Consider the following 27,617-nt stretch of genomic DNA (forward strand, 5'->3'; position numbering starts at 1 on the left):
AAATGTGGTGCAATGTATACAGACCAGTCATTTGGCACTGCTGAAGCTGCGCGTTGCTTAGGTCTCGTTCATATCTGCACTCCGTTCTCAGTTATGCACGTTTCCGTTTCCTGCCTGAAACTGGACAGGAGATGAAAACCTGCAGTCAGTTTTCAAACCCATTAATTTGAATGGGTTTGAAAACTATCCGGCCTTGAGTGCCGGTGAGCGTTTTGAGCTCTCTGTGGCGAAAACATGTGGTTTTTTGTTTTGTTTTTTTTGCCGAACACAAAGTCATACATGCAGGACTTTGTGTCCGGTTAAAAAAAAAAACCAAAAAAAACAAAACAGTTTCGCCGTGGAGAGCAGAAAACGCTCCTCGGCGCTCAGTCATGCAGGTTTCTGTCTTCTGCAGACGGAAGACTGAAACCTGTCAAACGGATATCAAGCGCTGGTGTGAACTCAGCGTTAGTAAGTCTCCCCTCTTTACTATTTCTCCCATTTTCTCTTATTGTATGTTCAAAATCTCCTATGAAACAGAATGTGACTACAGTACACCCTGTAACTCCAGTATGCATTCACTCCTTGGTTTAGATTTAAAAAAAATAAAAATTTAACATTTACTCATGCGCCTTCGGAAGCAGGAGAGATTTTTCATGTACTGCACAATCCACGTGTTTAATGCAGGTTTTCCTTAGGCCGGGTTCACACAGAGTATTCTGGCTCGTCATTTGGTACGTAGACACCGCGGGAGGATTTGCGGGCCGTATACGCTCCCATTGTTTTCAATGGGAGCCGGTACCGTACACGCGGCACTATTTTGCAGCCGTGATCTTGCGGCGGCCGCAAAATAGCGCCGCGTGTATGGTACCGGCTCCCATTGAAAACAATGGGAGCGTATACAGCTCGTAAATCCTCCCGCGGCGTCTACGTACCAAATGACGAGCCAGAATACTCCGTGTGAACCCGGCCTTAGACTTCACCTACTTCAGGTTACAGCTGCAGCAGTGCCTTCATATCTGCTGCGGGAATATTGGCTGTAAATGGTGTTTTGTAAGATCTCATTCTATTTATTCATTAATGTAACTTTACAAAATTGCAAACCTGATATAAAAATAAACTAATTTATAAAATTATTTTTGAGTAGTAGTAGGGCTAGTTCACATGGAGCAAAATGGTGTGGATTTTGACGCGGAATCTGCCTCAAAATCCGCCTCCTCACAATAGAGTGCTATGTAAACCGCTAGCGTTTTTTTCCGCTAGCAGAAAGAAAAGAAGCGACATGACCATTCTTCAGGTGGATTCTGCCTGCAAAAAGCAACGGGAGTCAATGGGTGGTGGAAAAACCGGGTCTATAGACTGTTGTGGAGGAAAAAATTAAAAACTCTTAAAAACCCCCAATTTCCTATTACCTGAAGCGGATTTTTTCCTGATTAATTTCCTCGACTCCTAACTAGATGTGAACTAGCCAGTAGTGGTGGTGGTGTGTGTTTTTTTTTTTTTTTAAATATATATTCTTGTTCAATGAAACGTTTGGGTAACACTTCTATCACACTTAAAACAACGAACTACAGTATACACTGGGCTGTCCATATATCATGAACCTTTGCTTTTCCTAAAAATGTATGTTTTTTTTGCAACTTGACGTTTGACCTTTCATCCCTGGACAGGTGATCCTTCCCTTTGTGTTCAGCTTGTATTAACCTACTGGGACACTTTTTGCCTTGCTCTATCATTGCTAGGTGTACAATGCTTTCCACAGAACCGTATCTCTAGTTTAACAGCCTTGTATTACTGTCCACAGTGTTCCCTACATCCCGCCATGTGTACCCCTCTTCTACTTGCACCTTTCTGTGTTTTCCTTTCTGTGTTTTTTTTGCCTTTTGTTTTCATTCATGCGTTTACCTGTTTTCTGCAGATCTCTCCATGTCTTCTCTGCAAACTGGACACCAATAGTGGTGAACAATCCAAAAACGTCAACCAGTTAGAGAGGGTACTACTTTTTAAGAGCTTTAAGGTCTCTCTTCCGTTCCTCCTTATCTGTACGGTGTGCAACTAAGACGCAGGAAGCAATTTCTTTCTTTTGTAGCCTGTTTGCTTTCCTTCCATCCTCATTGTAACCCGTTAGCATGGCTTTTCTGGTGGATGCATGAGGCATAAGGGCTTTGCTGTGTTTTGACTGACACACTTGAGATCTAGATGGTCACTTTGTAACTGGAATGTAGTTGCTAATTTGATATTGATGTATCCGTCCTGCTTCCATATGTATTGGATACTAGTTTTTACCAAGGGGGGAGGCAACGGCATTGCCATCACTACCGTACATATAATCTTTCTTTGACCAGAGAGATTCCTTAGCAAAATGTTCTGTTTTGGAGATGCTTTAAATTATTAGAGCGGCACCTATAAACTGCACCCCCCTAATATAATCTTATCAGCAAGATTTGTTTCCAGCATAAGGAATCCCAAAAAAAAGAAATTTGCCAAAATTTGCTGCCCTCACATTTTTGAGAGTAGATTACAACAGTCTTATAAGTGAGCTACAGGCCTCCTGTAGGAGTGTGTATTGTGTGTAATGTTATATATCCACAGGATTTCTGTGGGATTTTTCTGTTTGTATCCACTTAATCCATTTCACAGTTTGTTAGCTTTACATTAACTGGTCTGGTTAACTCTGCTGTCCTATGTGAGAGCAGTAAATGGCAGGATGAAGAGAGGCTGAGCAGTGTGAAATTTCTATCATCGTTGTGTGTTGGCAGAGTAATCCGGACTCTCCCTGTCACTGCTAGGAGTCCTATCCGGATTTACTGTACGCTCCATTATACTCACACCTGTACCCAAACCTATATAGCTTAGCTTCTTTCCCTGTCCTATCCTTCTATAGTAGGGCAGTAGAATTAACCTGATAGGTTCACTTTAAGAAACAAATCATTTATATACAACATTGAGTTTGTCCCCTTAACTTGGATTTGTCTGTTACCAAAGCTGGGATCCACATGAGGGACCACATTTATCTTGGTTTGCTGTGATTTCTGTTACCAAAGCTCTATGATGACATTGTGTAAATGGGGACAAGATCCTTTTATTTTGCAGGTAGCCCAGTAATATCAGCTGACCGCCTAAGATTTCTGCAGATGCTGTCTGTGAAACTGTTTAAAGTATTCCATGGTGCCCAGTTTCACCAGTTAGGAGCATCTTTGAGTAATAGAGGAAGGTCCTCATCAGGAAATCGCCCATTGCCCCCATGTGCATTTATGACATTTTGATAGGAATTGTGTGTTGTTTTTTTTTTTGTTTTGTTTTGCTAGTTTTGAGGCACTGTTATTCTACTGTTCGTGGTTTGATTGATCAAAGACAAAACAAGGTGTTTGGTTTTTTTGTTTAAAGGGAGTCTGTCAGATTACTTAGCACTACAAGTCACCTCCAGGTGCTGGATAAGATGTGAGGCAACATGTCTACGGTCATGCCATTTTCATTCCCAAGAAAGTCAGATATTATCCATTAGGCAAAATAGGTTGGAAGTACCACAGGGGTGGTCCCATTCCTTTTTAATTTTAATGGGGAGGGGTTAATAGAAGTTCTGGTGCTGTCAGTCCTGGCACAGAAATAGATGTTGCACTTGCATGTGAGACCTGGAGCGTTTCCAGGAATGGGACCACCCATGCGGCACTTACTATCTAATTTCCATGCTGGTTAAATGTTACTTTTCCTTGGAATGATGCTGCTTTAAAAAAAAAAAAAAAGAGCAAAAAAGACTACCAAGTTCTGGGTGTTATTTGGTAGGGCTAGATCTCCTGACATGCCCCTTTTATATATTCTTTGAATAGACAGCTACTGTTGTCATTGGTGAGGCAGAGAATACTATGAGTCTCACCCTGACCTGTATGTCTATACTTTTAAGGTAAATCCATTGCCTTCTGCAGTAGTCCTAATGTATGAGAGAGGATAGTTGAAATGATCAGCATACAGTATATGGATGGAGTAGGCTAGATGTGTGTTCTGGACCACAATACACTTACTATGACAGATGTTTGTCTCCAGCTCTTGGGTAGGGCGTTACACTATGTTTTATTAGGGATTTATTATTAGGTATGGAGGTTTTGGTAATCCTGAAGTGGATAGCTTGTGACCATCATAGGAGAACATGACAGAGAGAACATTTAGATAAATAGATTCCAAAGTCTCTGAAGGAATTCTTCATGGAAGATGTGGGGCAGGTCATTGTATTTTAGTAACTAGGGAACCTTTTATGATCACACAACTGAATACATTTGGAACCATGGAGAACCCTTCTAAAGTGTGCATGTTCTTGTGCCCTAACTTTCACGTCTTGGTGTGTCTACCAGTCCCCTGTCTGCAATCCGACTGTTTAGCTCTAGGCTCTTTACATGAATTACTAATTATGGCTCGTGCCATTTTTTCTTGAGGCTTACAATATCTTTTGGAAAAACAAACGAGTACAGGTAAGGAGGCTTGTAACTTACCGTGTCCCCTCCCTCATAACAGTATTTCTGCACCTTGTCAGTTTCTGTGCATCCCTAAACACTTATATTATTGTCTTAAGTGCATTTCATGTATCCTTCTATTATAACCTCTGTTTAATACAATGCCTATATCTAGTAGTGTGCTCCCCAATATACAGATCTGTCTCTTAATAAATAAATGGCTTTTCAGTTCAGAGCACTGTTGGAATGTGTTCACTGTTCACATTGGATCTGGTGACGGCGGTCACAGACAGGGATGACACTTGCTGCTGTTTTCCCTTTTAGCGGTCACTGCAGGAATAATGAGGTGTTACATGGTGACCATTGTGACACATGAACATGCTAGGTCCTATAGAGTGAACACTACTCTTCCATTTCTGCTCATTTTCTTCTTTTTCGTGTCTCACAGAAGAGGCGACTCCCCTCCTTGTAGTCCATATGCTCTGACTGGGCATATGAGGACTGTGTTTGTGAGTGAACCTCTTTTTAAGAACTTAAAAGTCTCTTTTTGATGTTGTGGTGTTAGTATAATGGTCATAGAAATTACACAGCAGTGACTGCAGGGTAAGCCGAATCTCTAGATTACCTGATGGCTTGAAGGAGAGTCTGTAGGCTCCTCACTAGCTAGGGGCCAGTTACATCAGTGTGGTCCGTGGTTCCACTACTGCAAAAAAAATCAGGATTTCCTATATATTTCTTCTCTTCACAATTGCTTTTCCGTAACGTGGGACCTTAGCCTAAATGTAGTTATAACCATCTGAAGTCCAGTTTCAATTTTGAGGCTAAAGATTGTACAAACTTTGTTCGAGAGGTCTTGGGTCTGTCTCATGACTGAGATTGAAAGCTCTTGCAAGATGTCAATATGTGAAACCATTTGTGAGAAAATAAATAGACCAATTGCACATACTATACAGCCACACCAATAGATATTCTGGGTCATGCTGTACAGTCTTAGTTCTAAAAAAATGGGTTTGTCAGCCATGTACAAAGCCAAGCTATTAATTCTTCTTGGTGAAAGTATAGACTTCCCTGTCTGGGCGTTCACATTTTGATATTCTTTGCCTGGTGCTTCAGTTTGAAGAGGGCAAGTGGACCTTGGTGGGTAATATCTCTATCCCTTGCCTCCTCTGTTCCATAGGTATATAATAAAATTGAAAGAATATTTTCCTTTAGGCATGTGTAAAATGAATGTTGGATCGACAGTGCATTCAGAAAATAAGAACTGCTTTCCCTTTTCCTTGAAGCGTCCAATGTTAGTAAATCTACACCTGAAACATTCACCCTTCTACCATTTTGCATCAGGCTGATATATACATTGGGTACAAGTACAAAGTACATAGCTGATGTTTTTTGTTCAGTATTAGAAAAACATGGCTGCTTTCTTCTAAAAATGACGCCATGCCTATCCTTGGCTTTCCAATTCTGCTCTATTGAAGTGAATAGGACTGAGCCGCCATGCACCCATTACAAAACCCCTTAAGTTGTTGCTCTGGTTTTGGAAAACTGGTCCAATACTATTGTCATATTTTTGTAATTCTTTGTTTTCGTGTTCTTAGCTTTTTGCTATTTGACTCATTTTTTAGATTGTTCTTACAGGTGGGGTGCATTTGGAAAGCATGTCTGGAAAGCTTTGAAATGGTTAATGTGGGGTATGTGGAAGGACTGCAATGTTAACTTTTATGTGGTGTCATCTTCACAGTTGAAAATGAGAGCTGGTGGAGCTAGCGACTCCTCAAAATGGAAAAAGCAGAAGAGATCTCCAAGACCTCCACGTCACATAACCAAGGCTATGGCTGGTGCAGAATCCTCTCACCAGACTTTGTCAAATGGCTTCTCTACAGGTAGCAGTATAAATTTATTAGTCATTGCCATTATTTTATATTTCTTTTATGATCCTATATATAAAGTAAAGTTTCTTGGTAGCTTACTTAGTTTTCCTTTTTTAGGGGGGATTCCTTTCGTGGAGCCTGCCTCTCCAGATGCTACATCTCCCACCTCAGGCGCTAGTTCTGAGGCCACATCATCTGCAGTCACCCCAACAGCTGACAGTGGGATCGGGTTGTCATCGCAAGCTACATCAAAGGAAGATCTGTCCGAAATGGATAATGCAAGCTCTGTTGCTGCTGCTGCTTTACAATCTCCTGGAGAACTTTATTCACCAGAAGCACAAAACCAGGAGGATCAGAAGGTAGAAATGTCTGATTATTTCACTTGTTCTAATGAATTTAATTCATTAGACTGCCATTCATATGAGTATGTATTACTCGTACATAGTAATACTCGTACATGATATTAAATGAGTGGGTGTAATGTGGTAGTGGTCCCCAATTTTTTTTCCACCAGGGACCAGTTTCAGCAAGACAATTTTTCTATGGTCCGGTGGGGGTGGGAAGGGGTGTGGTTGGGGGCGTGGTTAAGCATGGGGGTGTAGATTACTGATGACTAGAGATGAGTGAGTAAAATATTCGTTGTTAGTTTTGAATAGCAGCTCAATATTCGACTTATTCAAATATTCGACATTCATTCAAGCCTAATCCGGAGCGTAATGCCAGCGCACTGCATCGCCATTCCGTCACAGCTAGCCGCGCTGTATGTTCACACACGGAATCCATTTTCCGCCATATGAACATACCCTTAAAGGGGTTGTCTGTGGATTAAGATTAGTTTAACTAATCTGGCAGCCTCTTGATGATGGATCCCAGGGAACATGCTATGGCACTCCGCCCCCTTCCCCCCTCCCTCAGTTAACCACCTGTGCTATGGGGTCTGGATTACTATCCCATTCTCCATAAAGCAGGTACTGTAATTATTTGTGAGATGAAGAGAGGAGGAAGGGGGCACAGCATTGTTTTCAATCACATGACCCAGGGGTTGGGACAAGAGTGGAACCCACAGGTCCCATCAAGGGTCTCCCCGATCAGGTAAGTTAATGTAAATTCCCTGGACAGCCTCTTTAAAATTAAAGAGGATCTCCAGGGAGGGTTACACTTACCCCAGGGTTCTATTGGGAACAAACAACAGGTTACATAGTTAAAGGTGGGTAGAAGTGGAGCTACTCAGAGACGGCTATTGGTTCAGATCACATGACCACATGTTGTAAACTAACCTGGAAACAAGTGTTTTGCCTGCAATAAAACCCAGGGTAAGTATATAAATAGAGGTGAGCGAACAGTGAGATATTCGATATTTGTTTCGAATAGCCCCTCAATATTCGACTATTTGAATGAATATCGAATCCCATTATAGTCTATGGGAAAAAAAACGTTCATTTCAGGGGAAACCACTATTCGACTCAGGAGGGTCACCAAGTCCACTATGACACCTCAGCAAATGATAACACCTCTGCAATGCAACTGGAACAGCAGGGGAAGCATGTCTGGGGGCATCTAACAAGCCCAAGTCACTGTTTTACCCCACTATCACAGCCTATCAACTACACACTTTCCACACTCAAAAAAACCTCTATGAAAGTGGGAAAATACCTGGAAACCTTCTTTCCTCCACAATTGTATGGACAGAAATCCAAATTTTAAACTAAAGAAACATTAACAAGCACCCCTTTAAATCACGTTGCCCATGACAACCACAGTTAGAATAGGCAATGAGAAATTCAACAGTGCCCACCCTGAACTGTCATTGTGGACGTGTGTGTGTGTGTGTGTGTGTGTGTGTGTGTGTGTGAGAGAGATGTGGTAAGACCTTCCAAAATTCACTTTTCTGGCCCTTAACGTGAGCCCTTCCAAATTAAGTTATAGAGTCCCTTAAGCTGAGCTACCAGCAGAGATTGAGGCCCTTCAGATGACTTCAGCCTTTTACCAGCAGAGTTTTAGGCCCTTTAAGTTAGTTCAGACTTGCACAAACAGTGTTTTTGGCCCTTGGGGTGAGATGAGCCTTGCACCAGCACTTGTCCCGTAACATGAGGCGGGCCCTAAGTTCTGCGCTTTGCACAAAGTTCCCCTTGACCACCGACTCGTGGCCAAGTGCATGCGGCCAGGGACGCTACATCTCAATCATGGCACACTGGCTGAATGTAGTTGAGACTGGGACCGGGTCACAAACTGTGGCAGCCTGCCTTGTCTCCCCATCCAATATTCCTGGCAGGAGTGCTGAAACACCACCCTCCTCCTCCGCCGTTAAATCAACCCCAGCTATGAGCTAGAAACGCTGCAACACTGGCGTGGGGAGACTTCAGCAGGCTGTGCTGAAGCTCATCAGCTTGGGGGACAGACAGCACACTGCCTCCGAGGTCAGGGATGCCATCCTGGATGAGATGGCAATCTTTTTTGCCCCGCTACACCTGGGCCCAGGCAGGTTGGCGTATGTGATAACAGCTGGAACCTGGTAGCAGATCTGGAGCTTGCCAGACTCAAACACGGTCCACACATGGCCCACGTTTTCAAATTATTGGTGCAACGGTTTCTAAGAACGTACCCCAATTTACACGAGCTACTGGTTAAAGTGTGGCGCTTGTGCTCCCACTTTGGCACAGCAGAGACCTTTGATGGAGTTTCATCTCCAAAATCCAAGGGTTCATCAAAGTCAGCTCCCTCAGTTTCTGCACCATGAGTTTCCATGGGTGACAGACTTATGTGAAATCCTATCCCATCCTTTCCACTGGACTAGAAACATTATCACGCGCTCATCACAATTCCGGATGTGACAGCTGCGTTAAACAGAGTGCAGGGTACAACGCAGACCAGGCCTGAGCACCAGGAACAGGTGTTACAATGGCTAGCGGCTAATGCTTCCAGCTGCTTTTCCAGCAGCCAGTCAGCCACTACCTGCAGTGGTGTTCATACCCAAGAGTCTGCCACTCCTTCCTCCCAACATGCCCAATCTTCCCAACAGACTCATCCCACCCTTGCCCCCTCCCAGGATCTCTTTTTGGGTCCTTTTACTGTCTCTCCCTGTGTTGAATGGTGTTCGCTCATCTCTACTGATGACGGACACTGCAAGTTATGAAGATGGCTACTGACAACTGACACTGTTATGAACATGGCTACTGATGACGGATATCACTCCTAATGCTGCTATTAACTTCACTACAGCCTCACTACAGCTGCATTACATGTCACAGGGACAAGTGACGTATAATGTAGTTGCCCAAAGTTTGGTAGGCGAGTGCGGGGTGGAGCCAAGACTGCATGTCCTGAATAGTACTAGAATCCCGGACACACAGCAGGTCCCGGCTCAACCCCCCACTTTGCTCACCTTATCCCGATGAGCAACAACCAAGCGTCAGTGTTCACACACTCCACAGCAGCTGCTGACTCCTCGCTGCCTGTACGCGGACCGGTGCAGAATGCCCCGCGACCCGGTCCGCGGACCGGTGGTTAGGGACCCCTGTAGTATGGTGTTTGACCCTGAAATTCCTAAAGGAAACATTTTTGAGTGTATTTTTGATTTTTATCCATTTCCATGTTGCTGAGAGATTGCCGTTTTCTTGCATATAGAATTAAGCATTTTGGCGCAACAAGGATGTTGCTGTCTTCCTCTTTGGAGAAAAAGCACCACCCTTTTTGCATTCACATGTGGGAAACCCTGTTTGATTCAGGTGACTCTAAGCTTTCTAACTGCGAGGCTGAGTTCTGGTTCTACACAACACTTCTCTGCTTTCGCTCATAAAGGAATTGGGGAACGCTGATATGACTTAGTAGAGGTCCAGACGTGAGACAAACTCCTTAAATGTATTTATGTAGTTTTGTACATTAGCATAACATAAAATCTAAGCCTACTTTTACTAATACATGGATCCATTTTGTTCCATTTGAAGAATGAAGAATTTTTGGGTAGAAAAACACAATCTGCCTCAGTCGAATCCATCCCTGAAGTTCTAGAAGACAGCTCCTCAATAGCTGACCATTCAGACTCTGCCTCTGTTCATGACATGGATTATGTCAATCCTCGGGGAGTTAGATTTACACCACAGTCTTCACAGAAAGAAGGTGAGAGGTGGAAAAATAGGGGTCCTATTGTTCTGCCTGTGAACCTAGACTTAACAATTCGGCCAAGTGCTCAATGAGATCATTGAAAGAGAGAACTTAGTAAAAGTGAAGGTTTAAAATGTTTTTACCTGTAATCTCTAACAGGTAGTAATCTGATAATTTTTATTTTCTACATCTCTTGCTCTCTAACCATTACGATTTTTCCTTTTTAGGTGCTGTCTTAGTCCCATATAGTCTTCCTTGTATTCGGGAATTGTTCCGCTTTCTCATTTCGCTTACCAACCCCCATGACCGCCATAACTCTGAAGTGATGATTCACATGGGTTTACAGCTTATCACAGTAGCTTTGGAGTGTGCACCCATTGCAAACTATTTTTCCCTCTTGGGACTTGTGAAGGATGAGCTTTGCCGACACTTGTTTCAGGTAGTAAGATAAAATTTTAATGGTATTTTCTAGAGACCTTGACACAGTTGGTTGTGGGGTGGGCTTTATTATCAAAAGTGTCTTTAACAGAATAGCTGCCTATGTTGCCTCTAACAACCGTTATATTCCATTTAGAAAGTAACTGACCTGAGGTTGCTGTTGGCAGCAAGTGTCTAAATTTTATTTTATTCACATTAAATACAATTTTATTAACTTTTACATCCGTGGAAATTCTCATGCTTGTCTGTACTGTAAATCTTGTAAAGTACCGTAGATTGTTTTGTATATTACATTTGCTTAGTAACTTTTTACAGATTGTCATCATTCCTTCTTAATCACCATTGTTTTCTTCGTATCTGCAGCTCTTAAGTGGTGAACGCTTAAATCTATACTCTGCTTCCTTACGGGCATGTTTCCTTCTCTTTGAAAGTATGAGAGAGCATCTGAAGTTTCAAATGGAGGTAAATACATATATATTTGTTTTATGCTGTTTTGAAGGGGTGTTCTTGGGCTTTAATTGTTGGCGGCCTATCTTGGGGCAAAATGGTTAGGATTTTGACGCGGAATCGGTGTTAAAATCCTGGCGCCTCCCATTGAAATGAATGGGAGCCGGTCATTTCCTTTTTCCAAGAGCGGTTTGTTTCCGCTCGCGGAAAAAGTGACCTGCCCTTTCTTCAGGCGGATTCTGCGGCTGATTCAGCCATGGTGTCTGCCTTGTGACGCCATTCTCCGGACTAGGTCCGTTCATTTGGGCCTAATCCGGAGAGGAAAGCCGCGACAGGATGCCAGTGCACTGCACCATCATCCTGTCACGGCAGCCGTGATGGAATGTGTTCACGCGGAACCCTGTGTGAACTAGACCTTAAGGTCCCACATCCGGGACCCCTATGGATCAGATCCGTGTAACGACAGTGGAAATGAGTGCGGTTTTCCGCTTCATAGGCTAGGTTGATGTCTCATTCATTGGTCACATGGTTTGGTCGCAGCCCACTCCTATTCTAGTGAATGGGCTGAGCTACAATACCAAGTACGGCCACTGTACAAATGGCTTTGCTTGGTAAGTACTGAAGAGGCTGCAGCGTTCACGTACACGGTCGCCTCCTCAAACAGCTGATCAGCCTGGGGTAACCAATTCATAAGTCCTGAAAACCACCTTTTAACAACCTTTTTACTCTCCTGAATGATTTTCTAAACTGGTTCATGACAAAATCAATGTTGTTCTTCAATTTGATCATAAATCAGCTTAGAAGATTGCTCAAGGGAGGTCAAGCTTATCAGACAGCCAATCTATTGGATTTATCAGACAGTATTCTGTAGCTTGCTATGTAGTGTAACACCTAGAAGCTGCAAAGACCTAGCACTAAGCACAACTTGTACTAAAGACCTATTACAATTGTGCTTGGACATTTTCCAAAACATTACTTGGTGCTTACAGTGCCCCAAATGGATGCTAATATATACTGGTATTTGTCAGACCCTTATTATGATTAAGTAGAATATAGGTGGAAGTATATAGTAATAAATTATAGGGGTCACAAGTTTATGAGAATAAACAGTTTTCCACCTTCTTTCCTCTTTATTAATAGATGTACATAAAGAAGTTAATGGATATCATTACCATAGAAAATCCAAAGATGCCATATGAGATGAAAGAAATGGCACTTGAGGCCATTGTACAGCTCTGGAGGATACCCAGCTTTGTAACTGAGCTGTACATCAACTATGACTGTGATTACTATTGCTCCAACCTCTTTGAAGATCTTACCAAACTTCTCTCCAAGGTCTGTTGATACTTATGTTACATATTTATAGTCTTTCTCCAGTAAATGCTTATTACAGAGAATTTTAAATGAGCCTGTCTGTTCCCAAGTACGTTTCACCACCTACACCAACCCCAGCACTTTGCATTTTTTAATAGACCTGCTCCACGGATTCCAGCATATATAGAGAATTAGTCATTTTGGGGTTTGTTTTTTCTTTTTTTTGCTCTAATTCCTACAGTTTCCAAGCATTGTAGCTGTTAATTTTAGCACAATTATGACCTCTGTCAGGTGGGTGGTCTCAGACTATCTGCTCCATCCTACAACCCACCACCTGATAATAGGGAGCTTCATTGTACTGAAATTAACAAATGATTGCTCAGAGACTGGAAGGGTCAGAGAAAAAAAATTCCAGCTATTCTGGAATCAGTGAATGCAGTGAATTGCAGATGGTGTAGGGTGCTCTTTAAGGGGAACTTATCAAGTTCATGCTGCACAAACTAGAAGCAGCATGAAATAAGCAGTCACCTTAGAGAGCTATATTTTACAATAAAACATTGCCACATTTCAGAGAAATTAGATTTTTCAGATGAGTCAAGGAAATGCAGAAAAGTCCACTGTGCGGTTTCTCCCTGTTCTTCTCAAATTTAATGACAAGTCTCTGTTTGTGAATAAGGAAAGACTTGTCAAGAAAACATGGCTGATAAAACCTGTACAGTGGACCCTTCTCTCTGTTCCCAGATTATATAAAAGTATTTTGCTTTGATACTCAAGCCCTCTATTACCAGGGGCACGGTCAGGCGGCATGAACTTGAAGACTGGTTCCTTTTAAAAGGGAGTCTGTCACCAGAATCCAGCTCAAGCCAGCCCTGCAGATATATTGATCACGTGAATCAGTGCTTGCTTTTGGGAATCTGTGCCTCTGTTGCAGAGATTACTGTATTTGTCATTATAAATAATGGCTCTTTGGAGCAATGCGGACACTTCCATTGCTCTGAGGAGTTCATTTCTGCATTGGCAAAATATGCAATATCTAGTTAATTTTCTTTCGTATTTCTTGCCTGTCTTATGCTGTATATTTGTGTTTCTTTTGCCTTAAGAATGCATTTCCAGTGTCTGGCCAGCTGTATACCACTCATTTGCTCTCCCTGGAAGCTCTGCTGACAGTTATTGACAGCACAGAAGCTCACTGTCAGGCTAAGATATTAAGCAACACATTACAGGACAAAAAAGAAGCTTCCAAAAATGTTGCTGATGGCACAGAAGTATCTGAAGATCCTGGAAATAGTAAGTCCTGTAGTATTTTGTGTTTAGTTCCTTATGAATGTCAGCCTTATTTGATGCTTACTAGAGCATGTTTACTTGGGAAATGACAATTTGGAAATTTTTAGTAAATGTTAGAAAACACACCCATAATATTGCAAACCTATTACAACTTTGGGGCCTTTCTTTTAATAAGGTACTGAACAGCTCGTAGAAGAAACTTCAACCAACATTAACACAGAGTGCCTGGGAGCACGACCACCAACAAGTGGTCATCTTATGGCTGATCAGATGAACCTAGGTGTGCAGGAGGCAGAGGATGGCAATGATAGAGGTGAGTGGTTGATGCAAACCATGTATTTTCTGTTAAAAGTAGAGGTGTGTGTGTGTGTGTGTGTGTGTGTGTGTGTGTGTGTGTGTGTGTGTGTGTGTGTGTGTGTGTGTGTGTGTGTAAAAAAAATAAATAAATAAAAATAAAAAAAAAATTTGTATGTATTTTTTTTTGTATGTATAATGTATGAATGCATGATTCAATGTGGTCGTTTGGTTCATCAGGTAAACCGTTTCCTGTAGGATCATAGGGCTCATTAGGTGTCAGTTTTACCACCATGCTCCTGCATGATCTGTTGGTGCATGTGTTCTAATGGGGAGAAGGGAGAGAGTAATGCTTCAGATCAGCATATAACACTAAAGAGCAATAGGATCAGGCATGTTGACATTCTTCAACTATCCAATCTGTAACAGGCACCTGATTATAGACCCACTGTGCTACCAAATAGGTTTGGCTAGGGCCCACCTCTAAGATCATTGTCAGACACCCCATTTTTAACCATTTTAACTCCCATATGAGAATATGGACTTCACTACAGGCAGTCTGTTAGGTCACTTACTCCTAAGGTGGTATAGTTTTGGTAGCAGCCAACCAGGCATTTCGGGACTGTGGTTCACTGCGACACTGAAACAGATAAAATGCAAAGTGTGTACACTGGCTAAAAAACGGGACATGCAGAATAGGTATTAGAATAAATTAATACAATAAAATCTGGTTGTAAGATAGGAATTAAACGCAGGACACAGAAAAGGTAATTAAAGACCAAAGGCCACAGGTAACAGATATGTTGCAGAAACCCTAGGCCAGCAGGTAACAGGACAGACAAAATCTGGAGGAGTCCAGCAATCCATCATGAGCGGGTAAACTAATACATTGCTCAACCAAAGAGAGACTCAAGAACAGGTTTAAGTACATGTAGGCCGACAGGGAATTCCAGGAGCAAGTTTGGTAGGTGAGGACACCACTACTTAATGAGATGAGAGCCAAGCCTTTAGGTCATTAGGCAAGTACAAATCTTCAGTGTTACACTATCCTGCCATTGGGGACATGTTGAGAGGTCCAAATGCAGATTACGCCATGTTCACACGAACACTAGGTTTCCATTCTTCTGGTCTGACAGAGGACCAGAGCAATGGACCAACAGACTGTAATAGGGTCTGTTGGATGTTCACTCTTTATAGCTGAAATAGCTGGATCAAAAAGAGTTGGACAAGTTAGCAAGATTTTAGTCCATTGATTTTAGTCCATTTTCAGTGTTTATCATAATCAGACCATCTAGTTATCCACTAAAGGTACACTCCACCCGAAAATTAAAACTCACATGTCCCACTATGGTATACTACATGTGATCTCTCAACTGTTTTCTTCTTGCTGCTTCCTTTGCTATATACTGTATCATACGGGAGCTATTGCTTGGCAGCACTGCGGACCAGGCTTCAACTATTTTTTACTTGAGGTTATCTGGATCAATGTATTGTGCATTAGACACCAGAATGTTCTTTGTGATCGGACGTACACATGCATGCATGGACACACGCAAATTCAGATCACACACTTAAATTTTTTTTTGCAGAGGTACAGTCTGCCCATAACAGCTCATAGTCTGTATCTGCAGACTCTCCTTCATCCCCTGTTCTTCCTGACTGTTGAACATATTGTAATCTTAATGTAATGAAAAGTTTCAGGTTCTTTTAGGTTTGTTTTCACCGCTGCATACATTATCTGCTGGTGTCTTTTTAGCTGACAAGAAGACTCAGAAGAAACCACCTCGCTTTTCATCATCCCTTCCTAAAGTACAAGAGCTGAATGATATAAAGAACAAGAAAAAGGTAACTTTGGCAAGCTTTTCCATGTGTGGTGTGTTTTTTTTTTTTTTTTTTTTTTTTTTTTTTTTTTTATGGCGCATTATACCAGATATCATATCATTTCTGTTTGTGGCTGTTTCCCTAGCTCCTCATAACTGGAACTGAGCAATTTAATCAAAAATCCAAAAAGGGAATACAGTTTCTTCAAGAAAAGAATCTGTTGGCAACACCGATGGATAACAAGGAGGTAGCTCAGTGGCTCAGGGAGAACCCAAGGCTGGATAAAAAAATGATTGGAGAATTTATAAGTGATCGCAAGAGCATGGATCTACTTGAGAGCTTTGTGGGGTGAGTGATAGAAGCTGGGTTATCAATTTATGGTAAACTTTTTATTGATCAGACAAAACTGGGTGCGTTCACAATGCATGCAAGGTGCTTCTTGAGGAGAAATTTATATCCTATATAAAGTGGTTTTCACCTCCCACAGAGAGTACCTAATGCATTCTGTGCAGTATACTTGGCTCAGGAAGCTGCCCTATTCCATATGGTAGAAAAAAGGTATATGAACATATAACAACCTGAGTCAGGTGACTTAGGACAACCTTCTGTTACTTCAGTATAGTAGAAATTTGTACATTTGGGATCTATTGCCTTACCTTCATCCAGTGGAGCAGGGTTTCGGGAATCTGACCTAACATTGATCATTTATAGACCTTTGACATAGACTTTTTTTTGTGTGCTAGTCATATTTTATTCACTTTTATTCCATTCAGAACGTTTCAGTTCCAAGGCTTGAGAGTGGATGAAGCTTTACGACTTTACCTGGAAGCCTTCCGTTTACCAGGCGAAGCGCCTGTGATTCACAGGTTACTGGAGGTCTTCACGGAGCATTGGAGGGTAAAGAAACAAATGATTTTAAAGGGGTTGTCCCATCTGAAGGAGCCTATCTATACTGGTAGCTTATGTAAATTGAAGCCTTTTCCTAAATATATTGCTTTAGAAATTCTGCCTTGTTTGCCAGCTATGTGAATTTATTCCTCACATTGTTTACACAGTGTTGCTATAACCATGGACCTACAGGACAAGTGACGTCACTCACTCATCTGTTCAGATCATTGCAGTTATCTGATAAATCTGACTATGTAAATACACAGAACACTTTTTGTTCTGTACAAGAATCTGCAGATTATCTGACCTGCTGAAGTGTTCTGTGTCCACTTCAGCAGGAGGGAGGGGGAGGGAGAGAAATACAGGAAGTGAGAAGCAGATACTGCATACAACCTGGCTGACATGAGAAAACCCCCTTAAGAAGTAAAGTACTGTATAATGTTCTTTTCTTCTTTTTTTTTTTCAGAGCTCTAATGGAACTCCTTTTGCAAATAGTGATGCCTGCTTTGCTTTAGCATATGCAGTCATCATGCTTAATACTGATCAACACAATCACAATGTCCGCAAGCAGAACGTGCCAATGACTCTGGAGGTGAGATCATACTGTGTCTTCTCTCATTTTATTTGTTTCCTTGTGCCATTGATCTGGTGTGTGTGTGTGTGTGTGTGTGTGTGTGTGTGTGTGTGTGTGTGTGTGTGTGTGTGTGTGTGTGTGTGTGTGTGTGTGTGTGTGTGTGTGTGTGTGTGTGTGTGTTAAAAAAAAAAAAAAAAAAAAAAGTGTAGTCTGAGAAGAAATCCAGGACCCTAAAAGGGCCAGGAAAAGGTTGGTGAAACAATAGAAGAGAAAGAGAAGGAAGGGGAATAATGAGTAAAAGCAAGCTAAAAAGGGGTATGTTAAAGAGGTTGTCCAAGATAAACTGAGAATTAGCCCCTAATATAAACCTGCTCCCCCTGCCTAACTTCTAATTTACTTAGATTTTCTTTAAAAAAAATAAAAATCTACGGTTACCCATATGACCGCCCCAGGGACACTTTCTGATAATTCAGTGACATTGTTTCCCCGCCTCCAAAACTGAATGTAGCCATTACCCCTCTTCCATCTTCCTCTCTGCTAGTAGTGGGTAGAATAGATAGCTAGGGGAAACTGCGAGGAACTAGTAGTGGGTGGGATAGCTTAGCTAGGGAGACTTGGGGAGGGCTTAGTAGAGGGTGGGATAACTTATGTAGGAAGACAGGGAGGGGGGTGGAATGCAGTGAGAGTGAGAGGGAACTAGTGTGGAAGGTGAACAGGAAGCTGCACTTCAGGAAGTTACACCTGTAAACAAATGCAGAGCAGCTGCCAGAGACTCCCAGAAATCACTACAAACTCTGCTAAAGGTATATGGGTTTACTTATTAATCCATTACTAGCACTAACAGACTTTTCTTAAGAAAATACATAAATACATTTCTACCAGGAAAACCCTTTTAAGGGAGGGGGAAGTAAAGTTTTCTGGTCATTACATATAACAGGTTACCAATCGGTATAAATTTAGCGGGCTTAGGGTATGTTCACATGGAGTATTTTGTAGGCGGATTTTGACACGGAATCTGTCTCAAAATCCGCCTGCATAACAGTCTCCCATTCATTGGCGCAGTCCCTTCCTTCCCCCCCCCCCCCACTAGCAATTTTTTTTTCGGGAGAAAAAGCGACATCCCCTATCTTCCTGCGGATTCCGTGGCAGAGTCAGGCACAGCGTCCGCGGCTCGAGACTCCCTCCTGATTACGCCCATTCATCTGGGCCCAATCAGGAGTGGGATGCTGCAGCCAGCCACATGGAAAAGTCGCATGAGGGAAAATGTTTCCACCGTGTGAACTTACCCTTAGATGGAGGCCTCATGTTGTGAGGAAGCATTGTGTGTTTTGTTTAGCGTCAAAGCTAGGAGTGGATTTAGTATAATGGAGAAGTTTAAGTGCTTTCTTATTTCTTTTGAAGTCACTCCTAGCTTTAACTTTAAAGCAAAAACGCTGCTTTTCTACAACATGCGCCTTCAGTTTTATAGTCTGAATTTTGGTATACTATTCAGTATTCCCAGCTGTGAGTTCTTCTAACATTAGAAACAAGTGCTTGAAAGAAGCTGTTATAGAAGCTTCCAAAAAGCCGTGGAATAGGCCTGGCTGCTCAAACCAGGATTTGTTAGATCGAGGGCCTGTGGGGGCCATATCATGACTCCTCCTCCAAAGGCCGGTCATAACAAACTATTCATAAGATTTCTATTTTGTTCATTAAATTCATTTTCTTGATTGACTACAATTAACTTTTAATTTTTAAAATCATGCTTAGTTTGCAATACATGTCACAGAGCTCCTATGAGTACGGACCTTCCACCTTTTGTCCCATTTTGTTTCGCTTGTTTTTTTTCTTTTTTTTTTCTCTCTGCTTGATAATTTCTGTAATATGCTGATGCTATGGTGATATGTGTATACGTGTATGTGTGTATAATTTTTTTATTTATATTTTTTTTTCTTTAGGAGTTTAGGAAAAATTTGAAAGGAGTCAATGGTGGAAAAGATTTTGACCAAGATATGCTTGAAGATATTTACCATGCCATCAAGTAAGTTGAAATCTAAGTTCCATTGCTGAATATATATATATATATATATATATATATATATATATATATATATATATATATTATATTCATGTTTACAAGTATATTGGCCAAGGTTGAAGTTTCTTGGTTATTTACAGGGTAGGCTACAAATGTCTGATCTGATGCCCCACTGCTGGGCCCCCCAACCATCTCCCAAACAGGGTCCCTATATCTTCTGAGTGAATGGAGCTGCGGTTGAGCTCTGTTACTCTATTCACCTGTTGGGACTGCCAGACTTGGTCGAGCATTGTACTCTGCTTTCTCCATCAGTTCCTTAGACAGTTAATATAGCAGTAGTAGCCATTCTGCACCATTTACACTTAATCATACACACACACTCTCTTCTTGTACTCATGGGGGGTTCCAGGGGTCAGATCCCCACTTGTAGATAAGTGATCATTTTCAATCTGAGATCTGTCCATTTCTATCAACTTTTTTAGCATGAAGGGTTTAATAACACTGTTCATTTTTGTGTGGTCGCTTAGTGGAAATGGAACAAAAACAGAAGGAAAGTGGTGAAATTCCAAACACGGGAAGCTTTGTAAAATTCAGCAGAAAAGCATCTTTCTGGGCAAGATTGGAAAAGCCTGATCTTTCATGTTACTTTGTTGTTAATAGTAAAGGGATTGTACTGTGAAAAGCAAGGGAATGTAGGCCCAGAATATTACAGGCGTATTGTAATATTTGATATTCTGTTTATTTCCTTTTTCATTTCGACTCTGCAGTCCACATAAGCATTTGATCAGATTTCTGTTAGTTCTGTTCTGTCATCACTGCACCTTGTCTCGCTGCTAAGAAGCCAGGCTCTTTCAATGCTCACAGCTGTTTATAAGCAGCTAGGCCATAAGAAGTGCTCAGAAATCCAGTCTGCTCTGTAAATCCAACACCAGAGACTTCAAAGCTCAGGGGATTACTGTGCGCAGGAGACAGGATGTGATCTCTGGCACTCCTCTGCTTTCATTTCTCTTTTTCATGCTAGAAGCCTTAAGAAGGTCAGTCTTGGAATGTCTTGGGTGATGCACACACTTCTGCACTGTAGTAGAGCCAGTGACCATCTGTCCGTAGGTAGCTCTGGCTTTCTAAGTTCAGTCTGGAAAAACTAATTCTTCACAAGCAGCTCAAACAATTAACAATCTTACTATGGAAAAAAAAAATTGTTGCTGGAACACATGCACACTTGGCTCAATATTTTGAACGTAAAGAGGGGAGAGGGCTGCTGCCATTCTCCTCCGACAACCAGCTCATCTCCCCATGAACAAAGGGTTGAACATGTTGAAATACAACAGTCTGGTCCTTCTCTCCTCTGACATGTGCAGTCAGCAGGTTTGGACAACATTAATGTGTATAACCAGCTATAGTTCAGGCACCATGGTGTTTGGAGACTTCCATTCACATATATTATATAGTAATTTGTAGTGAATTTTCTGTTCCAAGTTCTGCACCAGAAATTTGCTTGAAGTACACCATATACCAATATGGTATATGTTTCATTTTCAATTTAAAGTTATCTGCGGTGTTTCACTCGCTTTATTCTTGACCTTTTGCTTTCTAAGACAAATTGATATGACCTCCTATTTTGGTTAGGTCACTAATAGGTTAGTATGGTTACAACTCCTAACACACCCTTGTTAATCTGATTGCAAGGTCTACGGTGCACTGGCACTACCTACATGGAGTACTGTAGTACAGGTACACTGTGTAGTAGCTACATCTGGATTACCTGCAGGTCTCTCTGATTCACAAGCGGTGGATCACATCTTCTTTTGTTACAGTAGGCAGTACAACATCCTCACTTGCTCCAATGCAGATGTGAATATACTAAAGTTATGGCTGGCATATTTGTATCATGCTCCATTTGTAACGAATCACTTCCATCTTTGACAAAGATTTTAACCCTTGCAATGTGAAGAGCAAAATCTTTGATGAAAACTGTAGCATGAATTTTGGAATGTATTTCAGGCCTTTTCAAGCTTGTAAACATAGTCTTATAGTAGCCATATTGGTTGTTAGCAAACACAATAAAATAACTAATAACCTAAGTTGACAGTGACTTTTTTTTTTTTTCTCATGTAACCTGAGTGCCAAGGTTTAGAGAACCCTTACAGTCTTTATGTTGCCTGTCCTCTTTAGGAATGAAGAAATAGTAATGCCCGAGGAACAAACAGGGCTGGTCAAAGAGAACTATATGTGGAATGTGCTGCTGCACAGGGGTGCAACACCTGAAGGCATCTTCCTGCATGTCACACCTGGAAGCTATGACCACGATCTGTTTACTATGACCTGGGGGCCGACGATTGCGGCTTTGTCATATGTTTTTGACAAGAGTATGGAGGAGACCATAATTCAAAAAGCCATATCTGGATTTAGGTAACTATTTAGATTTCCTTTCTAAAATCATAAGAATTATTAAAATTCTTTATTTAACCTTAACTACATTATGTATTTTTGATATTGCACTTGACTAGCCACTGATAAATACTCAGTAGGGTTTTCCCACTGCTAACACTTTTCACTATACACAGAATAGGGAATATGGTGAGGTCCCAACTGCTTAGACCCTCACTGTGCACAAAACTGTGGGGCATTTGCCCCATATAAATGGAGAGATGTACATGCTCTTCCACGGGACTTCAAGATATCTCCGGTAGTCCCATATAAGTGAATGGAGCAGTGGCTGACCATGCACTCCAGTGCTGCAGTCACAAGGGGTAGTTGACCCCATTTTATGACTGAGTGTCCCATTGGTTGGACCTCCACTGATCAGTCAGTTATTCCTTGAATATGTTGGCGCTCTATAAATAGATATTATCGTTGTGGATTGGGCATTAGTGTTAATAGTGGGGAAAATCCTTTAAAGTGAAACATCGGTCCATATATACAAGTTTTCAAGGTACTATGTAGACTGTAAGTGTCCCAGCTTCACTAGGAGCTCTGCAGCTATAGGTTAAACTCTACACACAAATTTCTTCCCACTTTTTGCATTTACTCAGTGTGTAATACTGGCAACATATGTGAAATGCACATGGTGCTTTCAGAGATAGATTTGGTGTGATTTCCCTATATTAGCATAAAATATGATCTGAATAGTTTATTGGATACAAAGGGCCACGACTTTCTTATTTTTAATTTACTCACTGTTTTATGTGCTAAATTCTCTTATAACATTATTTTAGGAAATGCGCAATGATATCTGCACACTATGGGCTGAGTGATGTTTTTGACAATCTCATCATTTCCCTCTGCAAGTTTACAACTCTTAGCAGTGAGGTAAGGTTGTGATGCTTTTCCCCTCAGGTCACACTTGCATGTACTTCATCCTCTCTGTATCCTGTATAGCTGTTATATATTCTCTCTCCGTTTCTTCATATATTAGTGCCAGATATTCTAGACATTTCAACAATTCAGCTCATCAGTTGTTTTTCTTTCAGGCTGTAGAGAATCTGCCCACTGTTTTTGGTAGCAATCCTAAGGCACAGATTGCAGCCAAAACAGTTTTCCACCTTGCCCACCGACATGGCGATATTCTGAGAGAGGGATGGAAAAACATAATGGACTCAATGTTACAGTTGTTCCGGGCTGAGCTGTTGCCTAAAGCTATGGTTGAGGTGAGCAGTTTTTATACACGCGGCTTTGCACTTGTCAGTGGGACCTTAATAGCTGCCCCTGAAATACTGTAATGGTGGCGAGCACAGAAAACTCTAATTTCAGATGTTTAACTGTTGATATACTGCAGTCTATGTGGATCGCGGTTCTGACGGTGAGGAGATGGTTTATAGTGTTAAAAGTTACCAAACAAATAGCAACACACAACATTACTCATTGTGCTTATAAGTGGAGTGCAGCAACATTGATTTATTTGCTTTTTCTATAAAAAAAAAATTTAAGGTTGAAGACTTTGTTGACCCCAATGGAAAGATTTCCCTTCAGCGGGAGGAAATCCCTGCAAATCGGTATGTGAATTTTAATAAGTCATACTAGAGGTCTCTTCTACAAAATAAATTTGTTTCCAGATAAATCTTCCAGTATTATATGTGTAGTTTAAGTATTAAACCCCCCCCCCCCCAAAAAAAAAAAACCCACTCCTAGTAGATCTAGTACTATTACAGGAAAATGTATTATGCATTGCCTCTGACTGTACACTCGTGCAATGGATCTTCACTCTGACTAATGTAGATACGTAGGATGTCTAGTCTAAGAAAATTCTATTGAAATATAGAACTCCATAATACATCGGAGGTAAACCTACCTTTAATCCAGTATGTCTTGTTTTGTTTTTTTATAGTGGGGAATCTACAGTCTTGAGTTTTGTCAGCTGGCTGACCCTCAGTGGCACAGAGCAGTCCAGTCTAAGAGGACCTTCTACCGAAAACCAAGAAGCAAAGAAGATGGCTTTAGATTGTATTAAGGTAATGCTACTCTGTAAATTAAGTGGTCAATGACCTTTCAGCACACTTTGCATAAATCAATAGTGAACTCAAATATATAAAAAACAACTTTTATATAACTTATCAGACATACATGCTTTCCACACATCAGTCTATTCTCCTGTATGGCCCTCCCTGAGGAAATATTGCAAAATAAGGCAGGATTCACATTACCGTTGAATTCCGTTATGAAGGTGTCCAATTTAAAAGAAAAAAACCATTGCATGTAGGATTTTTTTGTCCGCTTGAAAAAAGACATGGTTGTAAACTGACATTAAAGGACACAAGATAAAATCCCTTTGAAATTAATGGAAATTGCAAACGGACCAGCTAGTGTCCGTTGCTAAAATCTTGTACGGAACAATAGCCACGGACACTGCTGAGTAGACTCCAATGGTAATGTGACCGCCCCTTTTAATATAGTTATAGTGGTCGAATATGGTGTTTTGTTCTTACATGCCCACACTATGTGCAAAGTGGTTTGGTAGGTTAGGTATGCCTCCTTTAAAACTTTCAGCATCATACAAGTCATACATTTGCTTATATATGCCTTGATAAGTTGGTATATTGACTGCCAGCTGACTTGTCTCACACACACTTAAGTGCTCATTTACTTTCCATGAAATCACCTTTTAATTTTCATCATTTGAAATGGTTTTCTTCATGTTTTTTTTTTGTTTTTTTTAAATTGATTGCTTTTTTTCATTGTAGCTGTGTTATCCAGAAAAACTTATCACTGAGAGCAAATTTCTCCAATTAGAATCCCTGCAAGAGCTTATGAAGGTAAATGGTTGCATTTTTCATTGTATCAATTGCATTTTATACCTTATTTCTTGCGAATGTATGTAAGGACACGTTATAAAAATTTTCCTTGATGAGAGCCCTATGGGATCCTTTAAAAATTGTGCATTAAAATATGTAGATAGCTGGAATATGAGGTGTTTTTTTTTTTGTTTTTTTTCCCCCCCCCTCCAATTTCAGGCATTGTACAAGAGGGCAGCGGTGTCAGTTACATGGGCACTGCACCAATTATCTCTAGTAATAAACATGCAGAAGATTTCTATCCAATTCCATACATTGACCTATTACTGCCAGGGTTGTGTGGAGTCGGTAGGATAAACCACTCCGGTTCCAACTCTACAAATGGCTTCTAAGTCAGTAAAATTATAATGATTGGATTCCTGTAAAAGTAAATATGCAACCAAACTATGTATCTAATTTTAAAATGCCTAAAAACTCGAGTATAAGCCGAGTATTTCAGCAGTTTTTGTGCTGAAAAAGCCCCCCTCGGCTTATACTCGAGTGAAACGCAAAAAAAATTATATATATATATATATATATATATATATATATATATATATATATATATATATATATATATATTACAATTTATTTATTTTTGGGGGGGGAGGGGGAGAGAGTGTCTACGACCAGTCACAATAGTAATGTATAGAATCTCCCATAAAATAGTGGGGGAGAAAAAGAGAAGCTTTAAAAGCCTATAATAAAAAAAAAAAAAGTTCTAAGTCACTCAGTTTCCTAGAATACATATGAAAGTAGAAAATGACTGTGAAACACATACACATTAGGTATTCCTGTGTCTGAAAGTGCCCGGTCTACTGAATATAGGGTATCTGCAGTGCTCCTGTTCTGTTGGGAAGGGGTTAATCTGAGCACTACAGATACCCTATAGTCAGCCAGGCTGAATTACAAGTGTGTGTGTGTGTGTGTGTGGGGGGGAACAAGTCCTCAAGTTCAGGGAAGGGGCAGACAGACAACCAAAACACTCCCTCCCCTTTCCCAGCACTCAGCAACTACTGCGCCCAAAAACTCAGACCATTTTAATTTTTGAAATTTTCCAGTAGCTGCTGCGTTTCTCTCCCTTGGCTTATAAGATACGATATTCCTTTAATAGTCCCACAATGGGGAAATTTCAGTGATACAGTTTCATAGATGGTACAGTAGTATATAACAGGAGAGCAACACATACAAGCTCATGGCAGAGAAATCCTAGGAATCAGAGCAACTAAAAAAGAAAGAAACACAGACACACTGCAGGATCATTTAGTTCTCTGTGCGGATTGATGTTAATAATAATAATACAGCCGACTTGGTTGTAGGACATGAGGAGGGGGGTCACAGCATGTAGATATAACAAGCAGAAATTTTTGCAGAGGTGGGGGACATATGCAGCTATTATGATAACATGTGGTAGTTCTTGGTAGGTAGTGAGATCTCCTGCTCACAGCTGATAGTTTGGTATCTTGTATCAGCACTATTGTCCTTTTAACCACAAAAAATGCCCCAAATGTCCTTCATCACAAGCCGTCCTCCGCCTCCTTACCACAGTGTTTACTGCCCCAAGGAAGTCAGAGACCATCCAGGTATACATGGTGCTGCTCTCTTGCCAAGCTTCCATAACTCCTGGGGTAGGTGGGTGATGGTAGGTTCTCAGGCTGTAACAGAGTCCCACGTGTCCACAGTAATAGAAAGAAATACCAGTCAGCTGTAGGCATCTTCACGCATCAGCAATAGACGCCAAAAGTCATCTCCTTGAAGAAGAAGTCCACACTTCCATGTAGGTTTTCCTCCATGCCACATGGTGAGCCATGCTGTCATAGCTGGGGGGATGGTAACAGGCACATGTGGAAACCAGCTGAACCAGGTCTTGTCATTGTCCATGCTTTACAATGGAAAACAAAAGGAACAAAATACTCCACAGGATCTTCCATTCGATTTATAGTTGCTAATTCATAGTGCTAGATTGCTTGGTTACCGGATTCTTGAAGATACAGAGAAAAAGAGTGAAAAAGGAAAGAAAAGTTTGCTCCCAGCTTGGAGCACTGCATCAAGGCAGCCAAGCCCCTCAGGGGGGCGGCGCCAAAAAAAAAAATACTTGTGTCAATGAGTTTTCCCAGTTTTTTGTGATAAAATTAGGGGCCTCGGCTTACATTTGGGTTGGCTTATACTCTAGTATATACGGTATCAATAATTGTATAATTTAATATAAAATAATCATTCTATTTTGGAGCTGGAGTTGGTAACTCCTCGCTGGGCAGTAAGGAACATCCCCACTGACAGTGCAGGGCTATTGATGAGTACGATCACGAGAGGTGTTCCTTACAGCCCAGCTAGACTGTCAACAATTGATACTTCGCTTCACTATTAACACTGCCTGGAAATATACAGCACATTGTTAGTCTCTTATCCATGCCAAGTTCCTCAGAAGTGCTTATTACACATAATGTACAAGGCTGGGTCATCAAAGCGTGCAGTTACATCAGACTATATGTAGATGCCTTTACATTGCGTTCTGTTGCCAACAGACACCTTGCAACACTACTGCCCTGTGTCTGTGCAAATAATATTTTTCCTAATTCTATTGTAACCATTTGTGTTCTTTTCTTAAATAATACAAGGATTAATTTTGTTAGGGCAGTTCTTTAATTGTATTTGATTTTTTTTGTTAGGCACTCATATCTGTGACTCCAGATGAAGAGACATATGATGAAGAAGATGCTGCCTTCTGTCTTGAAATGCTCCTGAGAATTGTGCTTGAAAATAGGTGACAAAAGCAGTTTTTTGTTTTTTATTCTTTAAAAAAAAAAAGTGACTTAACAATTGTACTCACAGATAACCCGGAGGGCGGAGCACTTCCCCCAATCACCCCCATATATAGGG

General features: G+C 41.1%; 1 protein-coding gene across 15 annotated transcripts in view; it reads left to right on the forward strand.

Moving 5' to 3' along the window:
• The window catches only part of GBF1 (golgi brefeldin A resistant guanine nucleotide exchange factor 1), a 140,150-nt gene that overhangs the window by 82,524 nt on the left and 30,009 nt on the right, over positions 1 to 27,617 (forward strand). For 5 of the 15 annotated variants that reach the window (XM_075258139.1, XM_075258142.1, XM_075258144.1 and 2 more), the window contains exons 9-30: positions 1,898 to 1,972; positions 4,407 to 4,442; positions 6,163 to 6,304; positions 6,410 to 6,651; positions 10,237 to 10,408; positions 10,621 to 10,832; positions 11,195 to 11,293; positions 12,419 to 12,613; positions 13,693 to 13,879; positions 14,052 to 14,189; positions 15,927 to 16,015; positions 16,137 to 16,339; positions 16,765 to 16,888; positions 17,346 to 17,471; positions 19,391 to 19,473; positions 21,643 to 21,879; positions 22,686 to 22,779; positions 22,941 to 23,117; positions 23,398 to 23,462; positions 23,795 to 23,918; positions 24,648 to 24,719; positions 27,407 to 27,501. In XM_075258139.1, coding sequence (XP_075114240.1) covers positions 1,898 to 1,972; positions 4,407 to 4,442; positions 6,163 to 6,304; positions 6,410 to 6,651; positions 10,237 to 10,408; positions 10,621 to 10,832; positions 11,195 to 11,293; positions 12,419 to 12,613; positions 13,693 to 13,879; positions 14,052 to 14,189; positions 15,927 to 16,015; positions 16,137 to 16,339; positions 16,765 to 16,888; positions 17,346 to 17,471; positions 19,391 to 19,473; positions 21,643 to 21,879; positions 22,686 to 22,779; positions 22,941 to 23,117; positions 23,398 to 23,462; positions 23,795 to 23,918; positions 24,648 to 24,719; positions 27,407 to 27,501 — 2,987 coding nt within the window. Of the gene's footprint in view, positions 1 to 1,897; positions 1,997 to 4,406; positions 4,443 to 6,162; positions 6,305 to 6,409; positions 6,652 to 10,236; positions 10,409 to 10,620; positions 10,833 to 11,194; positions 11,294 to 12,418; positions 12,614 to 13,692; positions 13,880 to 14,051; positions 14,190 to 15,926; positions 16,016 to 16,136; positions 16,340 to 16,764; positions 16,889 to 17,345; positions 17,472 to 19,390; positions 19,474 to 21,642; positions 21,880 to 22,685; positions 22,780 to 22,940; positions 23,118 to 23,397; positions 23,463 to 23,794; positions 23,919 to 24,647; positions 24,720 to 27,406; positions 27,502 to 27,617 lie in introns of all 15 variants that reach the window. The other 10 variants (XM_075258148.1, XM_075258149.1, XM_075258154.1 and 7 more) reach the window with 4 other exon arrangements.

This window comes from Leptodactylus fuscus, chromosome 10, assembly GCF_031893055.1.
Source record: "Leptodactylus fuscus isolate aLepFus1 chromosome 10, aLepFus1.hap2, whole genome shotgun sequence".
In the NCBI taxonomy this organism is placed as follows: Eukaryota; Metazoa; Chordata; class Amphibia; order Anura; family Leptodactylidae; genus Leptodactylus; species Leptodactylus fuscus.